The sequence below is a fragment of the Rhopalosiphum maidis genome, chromosome 3 (assembly GCF_003676215.2).
Source record: "Rhopalosiphum maidis isolate BTI-1 chromosome 3, ASM367621v3, whole genome shotgun sequence".
Classification (NCBI taxonomy): domain Eukaryota; kingdom Metazoa; phylum Arthropoda; class Insecta; order Hemiptera; family Aphididae; genus Rhopalosiphum; species Rhopalosiphum maidis.
The window spans coordinates 70,298,763-70,324,434 of record NC_040879.1 but is presented as its reverse complement, the minus strand read 5'-3'; the positions used below and the strand labels follow the sequence as shown (position 1 = coordinate 70,324,434).

Sequence of the window (25,672 nt, the reverse complement as noted above, 5' to 3'; positions counted from 1 at the left end):
CTAATTACATTCAATAACCAATACACATACATTGCATTATTATTTTCAACATCTTCAAGTCCATTATTAACATAGGATGTTGATACTTTCCCAAGTGTGAGAAATGTGAATCCATGTCTCAGCATGCCTTGTGTGATCTGCTGTAGTGCCATCTAAAACTATGTAGTCAATTAAATTTGTATAATGGTTGGAGAATAACTTGAGAATTCAGTGTTTTATAAGCATTTAAATTATGAATTTGTAATATGAGTAAAAAGTATCAAATACAACTGAGTTGTATAGTGTTTATAGTGTAACAGGTTATTTGAAATTTATGAAAGTTAATAATGGGAAATTAGAATCATTTACTTAATGTAATGGTCAGGGCTTCATGACACTAAACTGTTGTTACATTACTATTCATTTCCTATCAATTACATTCAATAACCATTACACGTACATTGCATATAACACGTATTATTCTCAGCATCTTCTAGTCCATTTGCAACATAGGATGTTGATACTTTCCCACGTGTGAGATAAGTGAATCCATGCGTCAGAATTCCTTAAGTGAACTGCCGTACTGCCATCTAAAAATATGTAGTCAATTAAATTTGTATAATGGTTGGAGAATAACTTGAGAATTCAGTGTTTTATAAGCATTTAAATTATGAATTTGTAATATGAGTAAAAAGTATCAAATACAACTGAGTTTTATAGTGTTTATAGTGTAACAGGTTATTTGAAATTTATGAAAGTTAATAATGGGAAATTAGAATCATTTACTTAATGTAATGGTCAGGGTTTCATGACACTAAACTGTTGTTACATTACTATTCATTTCCTATCAATTACATTCAATAACCATTACACGTACATTGCATATAACACGTATTATTCTCAGCATCTTCTAGTCCATTTGCAACATAGGATGTTGATACTTTCCCACGTGTGAGATAAGTGAATCCATGCGTCAGAATTCCTTAAGTGAACTGCCGTACTGCCATCTAAAAATATGTAGTCAATTAAATTTGTATAATGGTTGGAGAATAACTTGAGAATTCAGTGTTTTATAAGCATTTAAATTATGAATTTGTAATATGAGTAAAAAGTATCAAATACAACTGAGTTGTATAGTGTTTATAGTGTAACAGGTTATTTGAAATTTATGAAAGTTAATAATGGGAAATTAGAATCATTTACTTAATGTAATGGTCAGGGTTTCATGACACTAAACTGTTGTTACATTACTATTCATTTCCTATCAATTACATTCAATAACCATTACACGTACATTGCATATAACACGTATTATTCTCAGCATCTTCTAGTCCATTTGCAACGTAGGCTGTTGATACTATCCCACGCGTGAGAAATGTGAATTCATGTATCAGCGTGACTTGAGTGATCTGCCGTACTGCCTTCTAAAAATATGTAGTCAATTAAATTCGTATAATGGTTGGAGAATAACTTGAGAATTCAGTGTTTTATAAGCATTTAAATTATGAATTTGTTATATGAGTCAAAAGTATCAAATACAACTGAGTTGTATAATGTTTATAAAGTAATAGGTTATTGGAAAATTATGAAAGTCAATAATGGAAAATTAGAATCATTTACTTTATGTAATGGTCAGGGTTTCATGACACCATCTTTTTGATGCACTTCTATCAATTGAATTTTATTACTTTGAGTAACTATTATTCGTAGACTGCATTAAACCTGCAATATTCTCGACCTCCTCCAGTCCATTAATGTAGGATGTTGATACTTTCCCACGTGTGAGATAAGTGAATCCATGCGTCTCCATTCCTTGAGTAAACTGCTGTATTGTCATCTGAAAAAATGTAGTCTTTTAAATATGTTTTATAAATGAATTATAAAATGACACTACAACACACCATAAGAAGTACTAAAATTTATATATGACAACTAGTACGCGGCCAACACTGATTAATTCAGATATGGAAAAAACTAACGGACAAACTTCATTCTTATTACAAAAAATTTGAAAACAATTTACAGCTGAAGATCATATACCCATAATATAAATGTAAACTGCAAAAATATACGAAATTAAAAACGTATTACCCATGATAAGAAACAATAATATTGATAAACCATATAAGATAGTACAAATCTACTGGATTGTTTTGTTTGATTATAACGTAAAAATAGTGTATTTAATGAATGCACTTGTACAATATCCTATAATTGATCATATTCAAATTGAAATAAATAAGAATTTGTATTATTTGTCAATAGTATGTTTTATAGTGTGTCCAAAGCATGAGGTTAAATGAAACGGGTGACGATTTTAATAATGGTATAATACAATCATTTATTTCATCATTTGGACAACTTTTTTAAACATTAACTTAATATTAGAGTGTTTTATAAACAACTTAAAATATGAATTTGTGAATTCCGTCTTGTTTATCGTATACACAAGTAGTAAAAATAAGATAATTTTATAGCTAAAGGAATCTTTAACAGTAATAATAACAAACTAAAGGTGTTTACAAAATTTTTATTCACATTTTTAACAAATCTCATTTTTACACTACTATTAATTTAGTACTAATTACATTCAATAACCAATACACATACATTGCATTATTATTTTCAACATCTTCAAGTCCATTATTAACATAGGATGTTGATACTTTCCCACGTGTGAGAAATGTGAATCCATGTCTCAGCATGCCTTGTGTGATCTGCCGTAGTGCCATCTAAAAATATGTAGTCAATTAAATTTGTATAATGGTTGGAGAATAACTTGAGAATTCAGTGTTTTATAAGCATTTAAATTATGAATTTGTAATATGAGTAAAAAGTATCAATACAACTGAGTTGTATAGTGTTTATAGTGTAACAGGTTATTTGAAATTTATGAAAGTTAATAATGGGAAATTAGAATCATTTACTTAATGTAATGGTCAGGGTTTCATGACACTAAACTGTTGTTTACATTACTATTCATTTCTATCAATTACATTCAATAACCATTACACGTACATTGGCATATAACACGTATTATTCTCAGCATCTTCTAGTCCATTTGCAACATAGGATTTGATACTTTCCCACGTGTGAGATAAGTGAATCCATGCGTCAGAATTCTTAAGTGAACTGCCCGTACTGCCATCTAAAAATATGTAGTCAATTAAATTGTATAATGGTTGGAGAATAACTTGAGAATTCAGTGTTTTATAAGCATTTAAATTATGAATTTGTAATATGAGTAAAAAGTATCAAATACAACTGAGTTGTATAGTGGGTTATAGTGTAACAGGTTATTTGAAATTTATGAAAGTTAATAATGGGAAATTAGAATCATTTACTTAATGTAATGGTCAGGGTTTCATGACACTAAACTGTTGTTACATTACTATTCATTTCCTATCAATTACATTCAATAACCATTACACGTACATTGCATATAACACGTATTATTCTCAGCATCTTCTAGTCATTTGCAACGTAGGCTGTTGATACTATCCCCACGCGTGAGAAATGTGAATTCATGTATCAGCGTGACTTGAGTGATCTGCCGTACTGCCTTCTAAAAATATGTAGTCAATTAAATTTGTATAATGGTTGGAGAATAACTTGAGAATTCAGTGTTTTATAAGCATTTAAATTATGAATTTGTTATATGAGTCAAAAGTATCAAATACAACTGAGTTGTATAGATGTTTATAAATGTAACTAGGTTATTGAAAATTATGAAAGTTCAATAATGGAAAATTAGAATCATTTACTTTATGTAATGGTCAGGGTTTCATGACACCATCTTTTTGATGCACTTCTATCAATTGAATTTTAATTACTTTGAGTAACTATTATACGTAGACTGCATTAAACCTGCAATATCTCGAACCTCCTCCAGTCCATTAATGTAGGATGTTGATACTTTCCCACGTGTGAGATAAGTGAATCCATGCGTCTCCATTCCTTGAGTAAACTGCTGTCTTGTCATCTGAAAAAATGTAGTCTTTTAAATATGTTTTATAAATGAATTATAAAATGACACTACAACACACCATAAGGAAGTACTAAATTTATATATGACAACTAGTACGCGGCCAACACTGATTAATTCAGATATGGAAAAAACTAACGGACAAACTTCATTCTTATTACAAAAAATTTGAAAACAATTTACAGCTGAAGATCATATACCCATAATATAAATGTTAAAACTGCAAAAATATACGAAATAAAAGTATTACCCATGATAAGAAACAATAATATTGATAAACCATATAAGATTAGTACAAATCTACTGGATTGTTTTGTTTGATTATAACGTAAAAAATAGTGTATTTAATGAATGCACTTGTACAATATCCTACTAATTGATCATATTCAAATTGAAATAAATAAGAATTTGTATATTTGTAATAGTATGTTTATAGTGTGTCCAAAGCATGAGGTAAATGAAACGGGTGACGATTTTAATAATGGTATAATACAAGCATTTATTTCATCATTTGGACAACTTTTTTAAACATTAACTTAATATTAGAGTGTTTTATAAACAACTTAAAATATGAATTTGTGAATTCCGTCTTGTTTATCGTATACACAAGTAGTAAAAATAAAGATAATTTTATAGCTAAAGGAATCTTTAACAGTAATAATAACAAACTAAAGGTGTTTACAAAATTTTTATTCACATTTTTAACAAATCTCAATTTTTACACTACTATTAATTTAGTACTAATTACATTCAATAACCAATACACATACATTGCATTATTATTTTCAACATCTTCAAGTCCATTATTAACATAGGATGTTGATACTTTCCCACGTGTGAGAAATGTGAATCCATGTCTCAGCATGCCTTGTGTGATCTGCCGTAGTGCCATCTAAAAATATGTAGTCAATTAAATTTGTATAATGGTTGGAGAATAACTTGAGAATTCAGTGTTTTATAAGCATTTAAATTATGAATTTGTAATATGAGTAAAAAGTATCAAATACAACTGAGTTGTATAGTGTTTATAGTGTAACAGGTTATTTGAAATTTATGAAAGTTAATAATGGGAAATTAGAATCATTTACTTAATGTAATGGTCAGGGTTTCATGACACTAAACTGTTGTTACATTACTATTCATTTCCTATCAATTACATTCAATAACCATTACACGTACATTGCATATAACACGTATTATTCTCAGCATCTTCTAGTCCATTTGCAACATAGGATGTTGATACTTTCCCACGTGTGAGATAAGTGAATCCATGCGTCAGAATTCCTTAAGTGAACTGCCGTACTGCCATCTAAAAATATGTAGTCAATTAAATTTGTATAATGGTTGGAGAATAACTTGAGAATTCAGTGTTTTATAAGCATTTAAATTATGAATTTGTAATATGAGTAAAAAGTATCAAATACAACTGAGTTGTATAGTGTTTATAGTGTAACAGGTTATTTGAAATTTATGAAAGTTAATAATGGGAAATTAGAATCATTTACTTAATGTAATGGTCAGGGTTTCATGACACTAAACTGTTGTTACATTACTATTCATTTCCTATCAATTACATTCAATAACCATTACACGTACATTGCATATAACACGTATTATTCTCAGCATCTTCTAGTCCATTTGCAACGTAGGCTGTTGATACTATCCCACGTGTGAGAAAGTGAATTCATGTATCAGCGTTCCTTGAGTGATCTGCCGTACTGCCATCTAAAAATATGTAGTCAATTAAATTTGTATAATGGTTGGAGAATAACTTGAGAATTCAGTGTTTTATAAGCATTTAAATTATGAATTTGTTATATGAGTAAAAGTATCAAATACAACTGAGTTGTATAATGTTTATAAAGTAACAGGTTATTTGAAAATTATGAAAGTCAATAATGGAAAATTAGAATCATTTACTTTATGTAATGGTCAGGGTTTCATGACACCATCTTTTTGATGCACTTCTATCAATTGAATTTTAATTACTTTGAGTAACTATTATACGTAGACTGCATTAAACCTGCAATATTCTCGACCTCCTCCAGTCCATTAATGTAGGATGTTGATACTTTCCCACGTGTGAGATAAGTGAATCCATGCGTCTCCATTCCTTGAGTAAACTGCTGTATTGTCATCTGAAAAAATGTAGTCTTTTAAATATGTTTTATAAATGAATTATAAAATGACACTACAACACACCATAAGAAGTACTAAAATTTATATATGACAACTAGTACGCGGCCAACACTGATTAATTCAGATATGGAAAAAAACTAACGGACAAACTTCATTCTTATTACAAAAAATTTGAAAACAATTTACAGCTGAAGATCATATACCCATAATATAAATGTAAAACTGCAAAAATATACGAAATTAAAACGTATTACCCATGATAAGAAACAATAATATTGATAAACCATATAAGATAGTACAAATCTACTGGATTGTTTTGTTTGATTATAACGTAAAAATAGTGTATTTAATGAATGCACTTGTACAATATCCTATAATTGATCATATTCAAATTGAAATAAATAAGAATTTGTATTATTTGTCAATAGTATGTTTTATAGTGTGTCCAAAGCATGAGGTTAAATGAAACGGGTGACGATTTTAATAATGGTATAATACAATCATTTATTTCATCATTTGGACAACTTTTTTAAACATTAACTTAATATTAGAGTGTTTTATAAACAACTTAAAATATGAATTTGTGAATTCCGTCTTGTTTATCGTATACACAAGTAGTAAAAATAAAGATAATTTTATAGCTAAAGGAATCTTTAACAGTAATAATAACAAACTAAAGGTGTTTACAAAATTTTTATTCACATTTTTAACAAATCTCAATTTTTACACTACTATTAATTTAGTACTAATTACATTCAATAACCAATACACATACATTGCATTATTATTTTCAACATCTTCAAGTCCATTATTAACATAGGATGTTGATACTTTCCCACGTGTGAGAAATGTGAATCCATGTCTCAGCATGCCTTGTGTGATCTGCCGTAGTGCCATCTAAAAATATGTAGTCAATTAAATTTGTATAATGGTTGGAGAATAACTTGAGAATTCAGTGTTTTATAAGCATTTAAATTATGAATTTGTAATATGAGTAAAAAGTATCAAATACAACTGAGTTGTATAGTGTTTATAGTGTAACAGGTTATTTGAAATTTATGAAAGTTAATAATGGGAAATTAGAATCATTTACTTAATGTAATGGTCAGGGTTTCATGACACTAAACTGTTGTTACATTACTATTCATTTCCTATCAATTACATTCAATAACCATTACACGTACATTGCATATAACACGTATTATTCTCAGCATCTTCTAGTCCATTTGCAACATAGGATGTTGATACTTTCCCACGTGTGAGATAAGTGAATCCATGCGTCAGAATTCCTTAAGTGAACTGCCGTACTGCCATCTAAAAATATGTAGTCAATTAAATTTGTATAATGGTTGGAGAATAACTTGAGAATTCAGTGTTTTATAAGCATTTAAATTATGAATTTGTAATATGAGTAAAAAGTATCAAATACAACTGAGTTGTATAGTGTTTATAGTGTAACAGGTTATTTGAAATTTATGAAAGTTAATAATGGGAAATTAGAATCATTTACTTAATGTAATGGTCAGGGTTTCATGACACTAAACTGTTGTTACATTACTATTCATTTCCTATCAATTACATTCAATAACCATTACACGTACATTGCATATAACACGTATTATTCTCAGCATCTTCTAGTCCATTTGCAACGTAGGATGTTGATACTTTCCCACGTGTGAGAAAGTGAATCCATGCGTCAGCGTTCCTTGAGTGATCTGCCGTACTGCCATCTAAAAATATGTAGTCAATTAAATTTGTATAATGGTTGGAGAATAACTTGAGAATTCAGTGTTTTATAAGCATTTAAATTATGAATTTGTTATATGAGTAAAAGTATCAAATACAACTGAGTTGTATAATGTTTATAGTGTAACAGGTTATTTGAAAATTATGAAAGTCAATAATGGAAAATTAGAATCATTTACTTTATGTAATGGTCAGGGTTTCATGACACCATCTTTTTGATGCACTTCTATCAATTGAATTTTAATTACTTTGAGTAACTATTATACGTAGACTGCATTAAACCTGCAATATTCTCGACCTCCTCCAGTCCATTAATGTAGGATGTTGATACTTTCCCACGTGTGAGATAAGTGAATCCATGCGTCTCCATTCCTTGAGTAAACTGCTGTATTGTCATCTGAAAAAATGTAGTCTTTTAAATATGTTTTATAAATGAATTATAAAATGACACTACAACACACCATAAGAAGTACTAAAATTTATATATGACAACTAGTACGCGGCCAACACTGATTAATTCAGATATGGAAAAAAACTAACGGACAAACTTCATTCTTATTACAAAAAATTTGAAAACAATTTACAGCTGAAGATCATATACCCATAATATAAATGTAAAACTGCAAAAATATACGAAATTAAAACGTATTACCCATGATAAGAAACAATAATATTGATAAACCATATAAGATAGTACAAATCTACTGGATTGTTTTGTTTGATTATAACGTAAAAATAGTGTATTTAATGAATGCACTTGTACAATATCCTATAATTGATCATATTCAAATTGAAATAAATAAGAATTTGTATTATTTGTCAATAGTATGTTTTATAGTGTGTCCAAAGCATGAGGTTAAATGAAACGGGTGACGATTTTAATAATGGTATAATACAATCATTTATTTCATCATTTGGACAACTTTTTTAAACATTAACTTAATATTAGAGTGTTTTATAAACAACTTAAAATATGAATTTGTGAATTCCGTCTTGTTTATCGTATACACAAGTAGTAAAAATAAAGATAATTTTATAGCTAAAGGAATCTTTAACAGTAATAATAACAAACTAAAGGTGTTTACAAAATTTTTATTCACATTTTTAACAAATCTCAATTTTTACACTACTATTAATTTAGTACTAATTACATTCAATAACCAATACACATACATTGCATTATTATTTTCAACATCTTCAAGTCCATTATTAACATAGGATGTTGATACTTTCCCACGTGTGAGAAATGTGAATCCATGTCTCAGCATGCCTTGTGTGATCTGCCGTAGTGCCATCTAAAAATATGTAGTCAATTAAATTTGTATAATGGTTGGAGAATAACTTGAGAATTCAGTGTTTTATAAGCATTTAAATTATGAATTTGTAATATGAGTAAAAAGTATCAAATACAACTGAGTTGTATAGTGTTTATAGTGTAACAGGTTATTTGAAATTTATGAAAGTTAATAATGGGAAATTAGAATCATTTACTTAATGTAATGGTCAGGGTTTCATGACACTAAACTGTTGTTACATTACTATTCATTTCCTATCAATTACATTCAATAACCATTACACGTACATTGCATATAACACGTATTATTCTCAGCATCTTCTAGTCCATTTGCAACATAGGATGTTGATACTTTCCCACGTGTGAGATAAGTGAATCCATGCGTCAGAATTCCTTAAGTGAACTGCCGTACTGCCATCTAAAAATATGTAGTCAATTAAATTTGTATAATGGTTGGAGAATAACTTGAGAATTCAGTGTTTTATAAGCATTTAAATTATGAATTTGTAATATGAGTAAAAAGTATCAAATACAACTGAGTTGTATAGTGTTTATAGTGTAACAGGTTATTTGAAATTTATGAAAGTTAATAATGGGAAATTAGAATCATTTACTTAATGTAATGGTCAGGGTTTCATGACACTAAACTGTTGTTACATTACTATTCATTTCCTATCAATTACATTCAATAACCATTACACGTACATTGCATATAACACGTATTATTCTCAGCATCTTCTAGTCCATTTGCAACGTAGGATGTTGATACTATCCCACGTGTGAGAAAGTGAATCCATGCGTCAGCGTGACTTGAGTGATCTGCCGTACTGCCTTCTAAAAATATGTAGTCAATTAAATTCGTATAATGGTTGGAGAATAACTTGAGAATTCAGTGTTTTATAAGCATTTAAATTATGAATTTGTTATATGAGTCAAAAGTATCAAATACAACTGAGTTGTATAATGTTTATAGTGTAACAGGTTATTTGAAAATTATGAAAGTCAATAATGGAAAATTAGAATCATTTACTTTATGTAATGGTCAGGGTTTCATGACACCATCTTTTTGATGCACTTCTATCAATTGAATTTTAATTACTTTGAGTAACTATTATACGTAGACTGCATTAAACCTGCAATATTCTCGACCTCCTCCAGTCCATTAATGTAGGATGTTGATACTTTCCCACGTGTGAGATAAGTGAATCCATGCGTCTCCATTCCTTGAGTAAACTGCTGTATTGTCATCTGAAAAAATGTAGTCTTTTAAATATGTTTTATAAATGAATTATAAAATGACACTACAACACACCATAAGAAGTACTAAAATTTATATATGACAACTAGTACGCGGCCAACACTGATTAATTCAGATATGGAAAAAAACTAACGGACAAACTTCATTCTTATTACAAAAAATTTGAAAACAATTTACAGCTGAAGATCATATACCCATAATATAAATGTAAAACTGCAAAAATATACGAAATTAAAACGTATTACCCATGATAAGAAACAATAATATTGATAAACCATATAAGATAGTACAAATCTACTGGATTGTTTTGTTTGATTATAACGTAAAAATAGTGTATTTAATGAATGCACTTGTACAATATCCTATAATTGATCATATTCAAATTGAAATAAATAAGAATTTGTATTATTTGTCAATAGTATGTTTTATAGTGTGTCCAAAGCATGAGGTTAAATGAAACGGGTGACGATTTTAATAATGGTATAATACAATCATTTATTTCATCATTTGGACAACTTTTTTAAACATTAACTTAATATTAGAGTGTTTTATAAACAACTTAAAATATGAATTTGTGAATTCCGTCTTGTTTATCGTATACACAAGTAGTAAAAATAAAGATAATTTTATAGCTAAAGGAATCTTTAACAGTAATAATAACAAACTAAAGGTGTTTACAAAATTTTTATTCACATTTTTAACAAATCTCAATTTTTACACTACTATTAATTTAGTACTAATTACATTCAATAACCAATACACATACATTGCATTATTATTTTCAACATCTTCAAGTCCATTATTAACATAGGATGTTGATACTTTCCCACGTGTGAGAAATGTGAATCCATGTCTCAGCATGCCTTGTGTGATCTGCCGTAGTGCCATCTAAAAATATGTAGTCAATTAAATTTGTATAATGGTTGGAGAATAACTTGAGAATTCAGTGTTTTATAAGCATTTAAATTATGAATTTGTAATATGAGTAAAAAGTATCAAATACAACTGAGTTGTATAGTGTTTATAGTGTAACAGGTTATTTGAAATTTATGAAAGTTAATAATGGGAAATTAGAATCATTTACTTAATGTAATGGTCAGGGTTTCATGACACTAAACTGTTGTTACATTACTATTCATTTCCTATCAATTACATTCAATAACCATTACACGTACATTGCATATAACACGTATTATTCTCAGCATCTTCTAGTCCATTTGCAACATAGGATGTTGATACTTTCCCACGTGTGAGAAAGTGAATCCATGCGTCAGAATTCCTTGAGTGATCTGCCGTACTGCCATCTAAAAATATGTAGTCAATTAAATTTGTATAATGGTTGGAGAATAACTTGAGAATTCAGTGTTTTATAAGCATTTAAATTATGAATTTGTTATATGAGTAAAAAGTATCAAATACAACTGAGTTGTATATGTTTATAGTGTAACAGGTTATTTGAAAATTATGAAAGTCAATAATGGAAATTAGAATCATTTACTTATGTAATGGTCAGGGTTTCATGACACCATCTTTGTTATATTCTATCATTTCCTATTAATTACTTTGAGTAACTATTATACGTAGACTGCATTAAACCTGCAATATTCTCGACCTCTTCCAGTCCATTAATGTAGGATGTTGATACTTTCCCACGTGTGAGATAAGTGAATCCATGCGTCTCCATTCCTTGAGTAAACTGCTGTATTGTCATCTGAAAAAATGTAGTCTTTTAAATATGTTTTATAAATGAATTATAAAATGACACTACAACACACCATAAGAAGTACTAAAATTTATATATGACAACTAGTACGCGGCCAACACTGATTAATTCAGATATGGAAAAAAACTAACGGACAAACTTCATTCTTATTACAAAAAATTTGAAAACAATTTACAGCTGAAGATCATATACCCATAATATAAATGTAAAACTGCAAAAATATACGAAATTAAAACGTATTACCCATGATAAGAAACAATAATATTGATAAACCATATAAGATAGTACAAATCTACTGGATTGTTTTGTTTGATTATAACGTAAAAATAGTGTATTTAATGAATGCACTTGTACAATATCCTATAATTGATCATATTCAAATTGAAATAAATAAGAATTTGTATTATTTGTCAATAGTATGTTTTATAGTGTGTCCAAAGCATGAGGTTAAATGAAACGGGTGACGATTTTAATAATGGTATAATACAATCATTTATTTCATCATTTGGACAACTTTTTTAAACATTAACTTAATATTAGAGTGTTTTATAACAACTTAAAATATGAATTTGTGAATTCCGTCTTGTTTATCGTATACACAAGTAGTAAAAATAAAGATAATTTTATAGCTAAAGGAATCTTTAACAGTAATAATAACAAACTAAAGGTGTTTACAAAATTTTTATTCACATTTTTAACAAATCTCAATTTTTACACTACTATTAATTTAGTACTAATTACATTCAATAACCAATACACATACATTGCATTATTATTTTCAACATCTTCAAGTCCATTATTAACATAGGATGTTGATACTTTCCCACGTGTGAGAAATGTGAATCCATGTCTCAGCATGCCTTGTGTGATCTGCCGTAGTGCCATCTAAAAATATGTAGTCAATTAAATTTGTATAATGGTTGGAGAATAACTTGAGAATTCAGTGTTTTATAAGCATTTAAATTATGAATTTGTAATATGAGTAAAAAGTATCAAATACAACTGAGTTGTATAGTGTTTATAGTGTAACAGGTTATTTGAAATTTATGAAAGTTAATAATGGGAAATTAGAATCATTTACTTAATGTAATGGTCAGGGTTTCATGACACTAAACTGTTGTTACATTACTATTCATTTCCTATCAATTACATTCAATAACCATTACACGTACATTGCATATAACACGTATTATTCTCAGCATCTTCTAGTCCATTTGCAACATAGGATGTTGATACTTTCCCACGTGTGAGAAAGTGAATCCATGCGTCAGAATTCCTTGAGTGATCTGCCGTACTGCCATCTAAAAATATGTAGTCAATTAAATTTGTATAATGGTTGGAGAATAACTTGAGAATTCAGTGTTTTATAAGCATTTAAATTATGAATTTGTTATATGAGTAAAAAGTATCAAATACAACTGAGTTGTATAATGTTTATAGTGTAACAGGTTATTTGAAAATTATGAAAGTCAATAATGGAAAATTAGAATCATTTACTTTATGTAATGGTCAGGGTTTCATGACACCATCTTTTTGATGCACTTCTATCAATTGAATTTTAATTACTTTGAGTAACTATTATACGTAGACTGCATTAAACCTGCAATATTCTCGACCTCCTCCAGTCCATTAATGTAGGATGTTGATACTTTCCCACGTGTGAGATAAGTGAATCCATGCGTCTCCATTCCTTGAGTAAACTGCTGTATTGTCATCTGAAAAAATGTAGTCTTTTAAATATGTTTTATAAATGAATTATAAAATGACACTACAACACACCATAAGAAGTACTAAAATTTATATATGACAACTAGTACGCGGCCAACACTGATTAATTCAGATATGGAAAAAAACTAACGGACAAACTTCATTCTTATTACAAAAAATTTGAAAACAATTTACAGCTGAAGATCATATACCCATAATATAAATGTAAAACTGCAAAAATATACGAAATTAAAACGTATTACCCATGATAAGAAACAATAATATTGATAAACCATATAAGATAGTACAAATCTACTGGATTGTTTTGTTTGATTATAACGTAAAAATAGTGTATTTAATGAATGCACTTGTACAATATCCTATAATTGATCATATTCAAATTGAAATAAATAAGAATTTGTATTATTTGTCAATAGTATGTTTTATAGTGTGTCCAAAGCATGAGGTTAAATGAAACGGGTGACGATTTTAATAATGGTATAATACAATCATTTATTTCATCATTTGGACAACTTTTTTAAACATTAACTTAATATTAGAGTGTTTTATAAACAACTTAAAATATGAATTTGTGAATTCCGTCTTGTTTATCGTATACACAAGTAGTAAAAATAAAGATAATTTTATAGCTAAAGGAATCTTTAACAGTAATAATAACAAACTAAAGGTGTTTACAAAATTTTTATTCACATTTTTAACAAATCTCAATTTTTACACTACTATTAATTTAGTACTAATTACATTCAATAACCAATACACATACATTGCATTATTATTTTCAACATCTTCAAGTCCATTATTAACATAGGATGTTGATACTTTCCCACGTGTGAGAAATGTGAATCCATGTCTCAGCATGCCTTGTGTGATCTGCCGTAGTGCCATCTAAAAATATGTAGTCAATTAAATTTGTATAATGGTTGGAGAATAACTTGAGAATTCAGTGTTTTATAAGCATTTAAATTATGAATTTGTAATATGAGTAAAAAGTATCAAATACAACTGAGTTGTATAGTGTTTATAGTGTAACAGGTTATTTGAAATTTATGAAAGTTAATAATGGGAAATTAGAATCATTTACTTAATGTAATGGTCAGGGTTTCATGACACTAAACTGTTGTTACATTACTATTCATTTCCTATCAATTACATTCAATAACCATTACACGTACATTGCATATAACACGTATTATTCTCAGCATCTTCTAGTCCATTTGCAACATAGGATGTTGATACTTTCCCACGTGTGAGATAAGTGAATCCATGCGTCAGAATTCCTTAAGTGAACTGCCGTACTGCCATCTAAAAATATGTAGTCAATTAAATTTGTATAATGGTTGGAGAATAACTTGAGAATTCAGTGTTTTATAAGCATTTAAATTATGAATTTGTATATGAGTAAAAAGTATCAAATACAACTGAGTTGTATAGTGTTTATAGTGTAACAGGTTATTTGAAATTTATGAAAGTTAATAATGGGAAATTAGAATCATTTACTTAATGTAATGGTCAGGGTTTCATGACACCAACTTTTGTTACATTACTATTCATTTCCTATTAATTACATTGAATAACCATTATACGTAGATTGCATATAACACGCATTATTCTCACCTCTTCTAGTCCATTAATGTAGGATGTTGATACTTTCCCACGTGTGAGATAAGTGAATCCATGCGTCTCCATTCCTTGAGTAAACTGCTGTATTGTCATCTGAAAAAATGTAGTCTTTTAAATATGTTTTATAAATGAATTATAAAATGACACTACAACACACCATAAGAAGTACTAAAATTTATATATGACAACTAGTACGCGGCCAACACTGATTAATTCAGATATGGAAAAAAACTAACGGACAAACTTCATTCTTATTACAAAAAATTTGAAAACAATTTACAGCTGAAGATCATATACCCATAATATAAATGTAAAACTGCAAAAATATACGAAATTAAAACGTATTACCCATGATAAGAAACAATAATATTGATAAACCATATAAGATAGTACAAATCTACTGGATTGTTTTGTTTGATTATAACGTAAAAATAGTGTATTTAATGAATGCACTTGTACAATATCCTATAATTGATCATATTCAAATTGAAATAAATAAGAATTTGTATTATTTGTCAATAGTATGTTTTATAGTGTGTCCAAAGCATGAGGTTAAATGAAACGGGTGACGATTTTAATAATGGTATAATACAATCATTTATTTCATCATTTGGACAACTTTTTTAAACATTAACTTAATATTAGAGTGTTTTATAAACAACTTAAAATATGAATTTGTGAATTCCGTCTTGTTTATCGTATACACAAGTAGTAAAAATAAAGATAATTTTATAGCTAAAGGAATCTTTAACAGTAATAATAACAAACTAAAGGTGTTTACAAAATTTTTATTCACATTTTTAACAAATCTCAATTTTTACACTACTATTAATTTAGTACTAATTACATTCAATAACCAATACACATACATTGCATTATTATTTTCAACATCTTCAAGTCCATTATTAACATAGGATGTTGATACTTTCCCACGTGTGAGAAATGTGAATCCATGTCTCAGCATGCCTTGTGTGATCTGCCGTAGTGCCATCTAAAAATATGTAGTCAATTAAATTTGTATAATGGTTGGAGAATAACTTGAGAATTCAGTGTTTTATAAGCATTTAAATTATGAATTTGTAATATGAGTAAAAAGTATCAAATACAACTGAGTTGTATAGTGTTTATAGTGTAACAGGTTATTTGAAATTTATGAAAGTTAATAATGGGAAATTAGAATCATTTACTTAATGTAATGGTCAGGGTTTCATGACACTAAACTGTTGTTACATTACTATTCATTTCCTATCAATTACATTCAATAACCATTACACGTACATTGCATATAACACGTATTATTCTCAGCATCTTCTAGTCCATTTGCAACATAGGATGTTGATACTTTCCCACGTGTGAGATAAGTGAATCCATGCGTCAGAATTCCTTAAGTGAACTGCCGTACTGCCATCTAAAAATATGTAGTCAATTAAATTTGTATAATGGTTGGAGAATAACTTGAGAATTCAGTGTTTTATAAGCATTTAAATTATGAATTTGTAATATGAGTAAAAAGTATCAAATACAACTGAGTTGTATAGTGTTTATAGTGTAACAGGTTATTTGAAATTTATGAAAGTTAATAATGGGAAATTAGAATCATTTACTTAATGTAATGGTCAGGGTTTCATGACACTAAACTGTTGTTACATTACTATTCATTTCCTATCAATTACATTCAATAACCATTACACGTACATTGCATATAACACGTATTATTCTCAGCATCTTCTAGTCCATTTGCAACGTAGGCTGTTGATACTATCCCACGCGTGAGAAATGTGAATTCATGTATCAGCGTGACTTGAGTGATCTGCCGTACTGCCTTCTAAAAATATGTAGTCAATTAAATTCGTATAATGGTTGGAGAATAACTTGAGAATTCAGTGTTTTATAAGCATTTAAATTATGAATTTGTTATATGAGTCAAAAGTATCAAATACAACTGAGTTGTATAATGTTTATAAAGTAACAGGTTATTGGAAAATTATGAAAGTCAATAATGGAAAATTAGAATCATTTACTTTATGTAATGGTCAGGGTTTCATGACACCATCTTTTTGATGCACTTCTATCAATTGAATTTTAATTACTTTGAGTAACTATTATACGTAGACTGCATTAAACCTGCAATATTCTCGACCTCCTCCAGTCCATTAATGTAGGATGTTGATACTTTCCCACGTGTGAGATAAGTGAATCCATGCGTCTCCATTCCTTGAGTAAACTGCTGTATTGTCATCTGAAAAAATGTAGTCTTTTAAATATGTTTTATAAATGAATTATAAAATGACACTACAACACACCATAAGAAGTACTAAAATTTATATATGACAACTAGTACGCGGCCAACACTGATTAATTCAGATATGGAAAAAAACTAACGGACAAACTTCATTCTTATTACAAAAAATTTGAAAACAATTTACAGCTGAAGATCATATACCCATAATATAAATGTAAAACTGCAAAAATATACGAAATTAAAACGTATTACCCATGATAAGAAACAATAATATTGATAAACCATATAAGATAGTACAAATCTACTGGATTGTTTTGTTTGATTATAACGTAAAAATAGTGTATTTAATGAATGCACTTGTACAATATCCTATAATTGATCATATTCAAATTGAAATAAATAAGAATTTGTATTATTTGTCAATAGTATGTTTTATAGTGTGTCCAAAGCATGAGGTTAAATGAAACGGGTGACGATTTTAATAATGGTATAATACAATCATTTATTTCATCATTTGGACAACTTTTTTAAACATTAACTTAATATTAGAGTGTTTTATAAACAACTTAAAATATGAATTTGTGAATTCCGTCTTGTTTATCGTATACACAAGTAGTAAAAATAAAGATAATTTTATAGCTAAAGGAATCTTTAACAGTAATAATAACAAACTAAAGGTGTTTACAAAATTTTTATTCACATTTTTAACAAATCTCAATTTTTACACTACTATTAATTTAGTACTAATTACCATTCAATAACCAATACACATACATTGCATTATTATTTTCAACATCTTCAAGTCCATTATTAACATAGGATGTTGATACTTTCCCACGTGTGAGAAATGTGAATCCATGTCTCAGCATGCCTTGTGTGATCTGCAGTAGTGCCATCTAAAAATATGTAGTCAATTAAATTTGTATAATGGTTGGAGAATAACTTGAGAATTCAGTGTTTTATAAGCATTTAAATTATGAATTTGTAATATGAGTAAAAAGTATCAAATACAACTGAGTTGTATACTGTTTATAGTGTAACAGGTTATTTGAAATTTATGAAAGTTAATAATGGAAAATTAGAATCATTACTTAATGTAATGGTCAGGGTTTCATGACACTAAACTGTTGTTACATTACTATTCATTTCCTATCAATTACATTCAATAACCATTACACGTACATTGCATATAACACGTATTATTCTCAGCATCTTCTAGTCCATTTGCAACATAGGATGTTGATACTTTCCCACGTGTGAGATAAGTGAATCCATGCGTCAGAATTCCTTAAGTGAACTGCCGTACTGCCATCTAAAAATATGTAGCATTAAATTTGTATAATGGTTGGAGAATAACTTGAGAATTCAGTGTTGTATAAGCATTTAAATTATGAATTTGTTATATGAGTAAAAGTATCAAATACAACTGAGTTGTATAGTGTTTATAGTGTAACAGGTTATTTGAAATTTATGAAAGTTAATAATGGGAAATTAGAATCATTTACTTAATGTAATGGTCAGGGTTTCATGGACCTAAACTGTTGTTACATTACTATTCATTTCCTATCAATTACATTCAATAACCATTACACGTACATTGCATATAACACGTATTATTCTCAGCATCTTCTAGTTCATTGCACGTAGGCTGTTGATACTATCCCACGCGTGAGAAATGTGAATTCATGTATCAGCGTGACTTGAGTGATCTGCCGTACTGCCTTCTAAAATATGTAGTCAATTAAATTCGTATAATGGTTGGAGAATAACTTGAGAAGTCAGTGTTTTATAAGCATTAAATTATGAATTTGTTATATGAGTCAAAAGTATCAAATACAACTGAGTTGTATAATGTTTATAAAGTAATAGGTTATTGGAAAATTATGAAAGTCAATAATGGAAATTAGAATCATTTACTTTATGTAATGGTCAGGGTTTCATGACACCATCTTTTTGATGCACTTCTATCAATTGAATTTTAATTACTTTGAGTAATTATTATACGTAGACTGCATTAAACCTGCAATATTCTCGACCTCCTCCAGTCCATTAATGTAGGATGTTGATACTTTCCCACGTGTGAGATAAGTGAATCCATGCGTCTCCCATTCCTTAAGTAAACTGCTGTATTGTCATCTGAAAAAATGTAGTCTTTTAAATATGTTTTATAAATGAATTATAAAATGACACTACAACACACCATAAGAAGTACTAAAATTTATATATGACAACTAGTACGCGGCCAACACTGATTAATTCAGATATGGAAAAAAAACTAACGGACAAAACTTCATTCTTATTACAAAAATTTGAAAACAATTTACAGCTGAAGATCATATACCCATAATATAAATGTAAAACTGCAAAAATATACGAAATTAAAACGTATTACCCATGATAAGAAACAATAATATTGATAAACCATATAAGATAGTACAAATCTACTGGATTGGTTTGTTTGATTATAACGTAAAAATAGTGTATTTAATGAATGCACTTGTACAATATCCTATAATTGATCATATTCAAATTGAAATAAATAAGAATTTGTATTATTTGTCAATAGTATGTTTTATAGTGTGTCCAAAGCATGAGGTTAAATGAAACGGGTGACGATTTTAATAATGGTAAATACAATCATTTATTTCATCATTTGGACAACTTTTTTAAACATTAACTTAATATTAGAGTGTTTTATATACAACTTAAAATATGAATTTGTGAATTTCCGTCTTGTTTATCGTATACACAAGTAGTAAAAATAAAGATAATTTTATAGCTAAAGGAATCTTTAACAGTAATAATAACAAACTAAAGGTGTTTACAAAATTTTTATTCACATTTTTAACAAATCTCAATTTTTTACACTACTATTAATTTAGTACTAATTACATTCAATAACCAATACACATACATTGCATTATTATTTTCAACATCTTCAAGTCCATTATTAACATAGGATGTTGATACTTCCCACGTGTGAGAAATGTGAATCCATGTCTCAGCATGCCTTGTGTGATCTGCCGTAGTGCCATCTAAAAATATGTAGTCAATTAAATTTGTATAATGGTTGGAGAATAACTTGAGAATTCAGTGTTTTATAAGCATTTAAATTATGAATTTGTAATATGAGTAAAAAGTATCAAATACAACTGAGTTGTATAGTGTTATAGTGTAACAGGTTATTTGAAATTTATGAAAGTTAATAATGGGAAATTAGAATCATTTACTTAATGTAATGGTCAGGGTTTCATGACACTAACTGTTGTTACATTACTATTCATTTCCTATCAATTACATTCAATAACCATTACACGTACATTGCATATAACACGTATTATTCTCAGCATCTTCTAGTCCATTTGCAACATAGGATGTTGATACTTTCCCACGTGTTGAGATAAGTGAATCCATGCGTCAGAATTCCTTAAGTGAACTGCCGTACTGCCATCTAAAAATATGTAGTCAATTAAATTTGTATAATGGTTGGAGAATAACTTGAGAATTCAGTGTTTTATAAGCATTTAAATTATGAATTTGTAATATGAGTAAAAAGTATCAAATACACTGAGTTGTATAGTGTTTATAGTGTAACAGGTTATTTGAAATTATGAAAGTTAATAATGGGAAATTAGAATCATTTACTTAATGTAATGGTCAGGGTTTCATGACACTAAACTGTTGTTACATTACTATTCATTTCCTATCAATTACATTCAATAACCATTACACGTACATTGCATATAACACGTATTATTCTCAGCATCTTCTAGTCCATTTGCAACATAGGATGTTGATACTTTCCCACGTGTGAGATAAGTGAATCCATGCGTCAGATTCCTTAAGTGAACTGCCGTACTGCCATCTAAAAATATGTAGTCAATTAAATTTGTATAATGGTTGGAGAATAACTTGAGATTCAGTGTTTATAAGCATTAAGTTATGAATTTGTTATATGAGTAAAAGTATCAATACACTGAGTTGTATAGTGTTTATAGTGTAACAGGTGTATTTGAAAATTATGAAAGTCAATAATGGAAATTAGTAGAATCATTTACTTTATGTAATGGTCAGGGTTTCATGACACCATCTTTTTGATGCACTTCTATCAATTGAATTTTAATTACTTTGAGTAACTATTATACGTAGACTGCATTAAACCTGCAATATTCTCGACCTCCTCCAGTCCATTAATGTAGGATGTTGATACTTTCCCACGTGTGAGATAAGTGAATCCATGCGTCTCCATTCCTTGAGTAAACTGCTGTATTGTCATCTGAAAAAATGTAGTCTTTTAAATATGTTTTATAAATGAATTATAAAATGACACTACAAACACACCATAAGAAGTACTAAAATTTATATATGACAACTAGTACGCGGCCAACACTGATTAATTCAGATATGGAAAAAAACTAACGGACAAACTCATTCTTATTACAAAAATTTGAAAACCAATTTACAGCTGAAGATCATATACCCATAATATAAATGTAAAACTTGCAAAAATATACGAAATTAAAACGTATTACCCATGATAAGAAACAATAATATTGATAAACCATATAAGATAGTACAAATCTACTGGATTGTTTTGTTTGATTATAACGTAAAAATAGTGTATTTAATGAATGCACTTGTACAATATCCTATAATTGATCATATTCAAATTGAAATAAATAAGAATTGTATTATTTGTCAATAGTATGTTTTATAGTGTGTCCAAAGCATGAGGTTAAATGAAACGGGTGACGATTTTAATAATGGTATAATACAATCATTTATTCATCATTTGGACAACTTTTTTAAACATTAACTTAATATTAGAGTGTTTTATAACAACTTAAAATATGAATTTGTGAATTCCGTCTTGTTTATCGTATACACAAGTAGTAAAAATAAAGATAATTTTATAGCTAAGGAATCTTTAACAGTAATAATAACAAACTAAAGGTGTTTACAAAATTTTTATTCACATTTTAACAAATCTCAATTTTTACACTACTATTAATTTAGTACTATTACATTCAATAACCAATACACATACATTGCATTATTATTTTCACATCTTCAAGTCCATTATTAACATAGGATGTTGATACTTTCCACGTGTGAGAAATGTGAATCCATGTCTCAGCATGCCTTGTGTGATCTGCCGTAGTGCCATCTAAAAATATGTAGTCAATTAAATTTGTATAATGGTTGGAGAATAACTTGAGAATTCAGTGTTTTATAAGCATTTAAATTATGAATTTGTAATATGAGTAAAAAGTATCAAATACAACTGAGTTGTATAGTGTTTATAGTGTAACAGGTTATTTGAAATTTATGAAAGTTAATAATGGGAAATTAGAATCATTTACTTAATGTAATGGTCAGGGTTTCATGACACTAAACTGTTGTTACATTACTATTCATTTCCTATCAATTACATTCAATAACCATTACACGTACATTGCATATAACACATATTATTCTCAGCATCTTCTAGTCCATTTGCAACATAGGATGTTGATACTTTCCCACGTGTGAGATAAGTGAATCCATGCGTCAGAATTCCTTAAGTGAACTGCCGTACTGCCATCTAAAAATATGTAGTCAATTAAATTTGTATAATGGTTGGAGATAACTTGAGAATTCAGTGTTTTATAGCATTTAAATTATGAATTGTAATATGAGTAAAAAGTATCAAATACAACTGAGTTGTATAGTGTTTATAGTGTAACAGGTTATTTGAAATTTATGAAAGTTAATAATGGGAAATTAGAATCATTTACTTAATGTAATGGTCAGGGTTTCATGACACTAAACTGTTGTTATATTACTATTCATTTCCTATCAATTACATTCAATAACCATTACACGTACATTGCATATAACACGTATTATTCTCAGCATCTTCTAGTCCATTTGCAACATAGGATGTTGATACTTTCCCACGTGTGAGATAGTGAATCCATGCGTCTCCATTCCTTGAGTAAACTGCTGTATTGTCATCTGAAAAAATGTAGTCTTTTAAATATGTTTTATAAATGAATTATAAAATGACACTACAACACACTATAAGAAGTACTAAAATTTATATATGACAACTAGTACGCGGCCAACACTGATTAATTCAGATATGGAAAAAAACTAACGGACAAACTTCATTCTTATTACAAAAAATTTGAAAACATTTACAGCTGAAGATCATATACCCATAATATAAATGTAAAACTGCAAAAATATACGAAATTAAAATGTATTACCCATGATAAGAAACAATAATATTGATAAACCATATAAGATAGTACAAATCTACTGGATTGTTTTGTTTGATTATAACGTAAAAATAGTGTATTTAATGAATGCACTTGTACAATATCCTATAATTGATCATATTCAAATTGAAATAAATAAGAATTTGTATTATTTGTCAATAGTATGTTTTATAGTGTGTCCAAAGCATGAGGTTAAATGAAACGGGTGACGATTTTAATAATGGTATAATACAATCATTTATTTCATCATTTGGACAACTTTTTAAACATTAACTTAATATTAGAGTGTTTTTATATACAACTTAAAATATGAATTTGTGAATTCCGTCTTGTTTATCGTATACACAAGTAGTAAAAATAAAGATAATTTTATAGCTAAAGGAATCTTTAACAGTAATAATAACAAACTAAAGGTGTTTACAAAATTTTTATTCACATTTTTAACAAATCTCAATTTTTACACTACTATTAATTTAGTACTAATTACATTCAATAACCAATACACATACATTGCATTATTATTTTCAACATCTTCAAGTCCATTATTAACATAGGATGTTGATACTTTCCCACGTGTGAGAAATGTGAATCCATGTCTCAGCATGCCTTGTGTGATCTGCCGTAGTGCCATCTAAAAATATGTAGTCAATTAAATTTGTATAATGGTTGGAGAATAACTTGAGAATTCAGTGTTTTATAAGCATTTAAATTATGAATTTGTAATATGAGTAAAAAGTATCAAATACAACTGAGTTGTATAGTGTTTATAGTGTAACAGGTTATTTGAAATTATGAAAGTTAATAATGGGAAATTAGAATCATTTACTTAATGTAATGGTCAGGGTTTCATGACACTAAACTGTTGTTATATTACTATTCATTTCCTATCAATTACATTCAATAACCATTACACGTACATTGCATATAACACGTATTATTCTCAGCATCTTCTAGTCCATTTGCAACATAGGATGTTGATACTTTCCCACGTGTGAGATAAGTGAATCCATGCGTCAGAATTCCTTAAGTGAACTGCCGTACTGCCATCTAAAAATATGTAGTCAATTAAATTTGTATAATGGTTGGAGAATAACTTGAGAATTCAGTGTTTTATAAGCATTTAAATTATGAATTTGTTATATGAGTAAAAAGTATCAAATACAACTGAGTTGTATAGTGTTTATAGTGTAACAGGTTATTTGAAAATTATGAAAGTCAATAATGGAAAATTAGAATCATTTACTTTATGTAATGGTCAGGGTTTCATGACACCATCTTTTTGATGCACTTCTATCAATTGAATTTTAATTACTTTGAGTAACTATTATACGTAGACTGCATTAAACCTGCAATATTCTCGACCTCCTCCAGTCCATTAATGTAGGATGTTGATACTTTCCCACGTGTGAGATAAGTGAATCCATGCGTCTCCATTCCTTGAGTAAACTGCTGTATTGTCATCTGAAAAAATGTAGTCTTTTAAATATGTTTTATAAATGAATTATAAATGACACTACAACACACCATAAGAAGTACTAAATTTATATATGACAACTAGTACGCGGCCAACACTGATTAATTCAGATATGGAAAAAAACTAACGGACAAACTTCATTCTTATTACAAAAAATTTGAAAACAATTTACAGCTGAAGATCATATACCCATAATATAAATGTAAAACTGCAAAAATATA

General features: G+C 28.4%; 2 protein-coding genes and 3 long non-coding RNA genes across 16 annotated transcripts; all 5 read right to left on the bottom strand.

Annotated features, from left to right (window-relative positions):
* Nucleotides 1–855: 855 nt before the first annotated feature.
* LOC113559394 lies at nt 856–3,447 on the bottom strand. Of its 8 annotated transcripts, none has more exons than XR_003405968.1 (5): nt 1,881–1,962; nt 1,702–1,816; nt 1,600–1,646; nt 1,274–1,403; nt 856–986 (listed from the first exon to the last, which is right to left on the bottom strand). XR_003405968.1 is itself a non-coding variant. In XM_026965169.1 (4 exons), exons 2-4 carry the CDS (start codon nt 1,777–1,779, stop codon nt 880–882), a joined length of 315 nt encoding a protein of 104 aa, XP_026820970.1. In that variant the 5' UTR covers nt 1,780–1,816; nt 2,590–2,648; the 3' UTR covers nt 856–879. The 8 variants fall into 8 exon arrangements, 5 of the variants coding, with proteins under 5 accessions (XP_026820970.1, XP_026820972.1, XP_026820969.1 ...); XR_003405970.1 differs by having other exon boundaries at nt 1,274–1,400; XR_003405969.1 differs by lacking the exon at nt 1,600–1,646 and having other exon boundaries at nt 1,668–1,816.
* A 3,501-nt stretch (nt 3,448–6,948) lies between these two features.
* LOC113559395 lies at nt 6,949–7,756 on the bottom strand. Its single transcript, XR_003405971.2, has 3 exons — nt 7,705–7,756; nt 7,288–7,417; nt 6,949–7,000 (listed from the first exon to the last, which is right to left on the bottom strand). It is a non-coding gene; the product is annotated as an uncharacterized LOC113559395 (long non-coding RNA).
* A 1,336-nt stretch (nt 7,757–9,092) lies between these two features.
* Nucleotides 9,093–9,900, bottom strand: LOC113559397. Its single transcript, XR_003405973.2, has 3 exons — nt 9,849–9,900; nt 9,432–9,561; nt 9,093–9,144 (listed from the first exon to the last, which is right to left on the bottom strand). It is a non-coding gene; the product is annotated as an uncharacterized LOC113559397 (long non-coding RNA).
* Nucleotides 9,901–13,380: 3,480 nt separating this feature from the next.
* Nucleotides 13,381–17,945, bottom strand: LOC113559391. 5 transcript variants are annotated; one of them, XR_003405929.2, is made up of 6 exons: nt 17,776–17,945; nt 17,494–17,711; nt 17,168–17,297; nt 16,751–16,880; nt 15,025–15,154; nt 13,381–13,425 (listed from the first exon to the last, which is right to left on the bottom strand). XR_003405929.2 is itself a non-coding variant. In XM_026965164.2 (5 exons), exons 2-4 carry the CDS (start codon nt 17,672–17,674, stop codon nt 16,774–16,776), a joined length of 315 nt encoding a protein of 104 aa, XP_026820965.1. In that variant the 5' UTR covers nt 17,675–17,711; nt 17,776–17,945; the 3' UTR covers nt 16,412–16,463; nt 16,751–16,773. The 5 variants fall into 5 exon arrangements, 1 of the variants encoding a protein (XP_026820965.1); XR_003405928.2 differs by lacking the exon at nt 13,381–13,425 and adding an exon at nt 14,686–14,737; XM_026965164.2 differs by lacking the exons at nt 13,381–13,425; nt 15,025–15,154 and adding an exon at nt 16,412–16,463 and having other exon boundaries at nt 17,597–17,711.
* Nucleotides 17,946–22,829: 4,884 nt separating this feature from the next.
* On the bottom strand, nt 22,830–23,642 carry LOC113559398. Its single transcript, XR_003405974.1, has 3 exons — nt 23,583–23,642; nt 23,169–23,298; nt 22,830–22,881 (listed from the first exon to the last, which is right to left on the bottom strand). It is a non-coding gene; the product is annotated as an uncharacterized LOC113559398 (long non-coding RNA).
* Between the last annotated feature and the right edge of the window lie 2,030 nt (nt 23,643–25,672).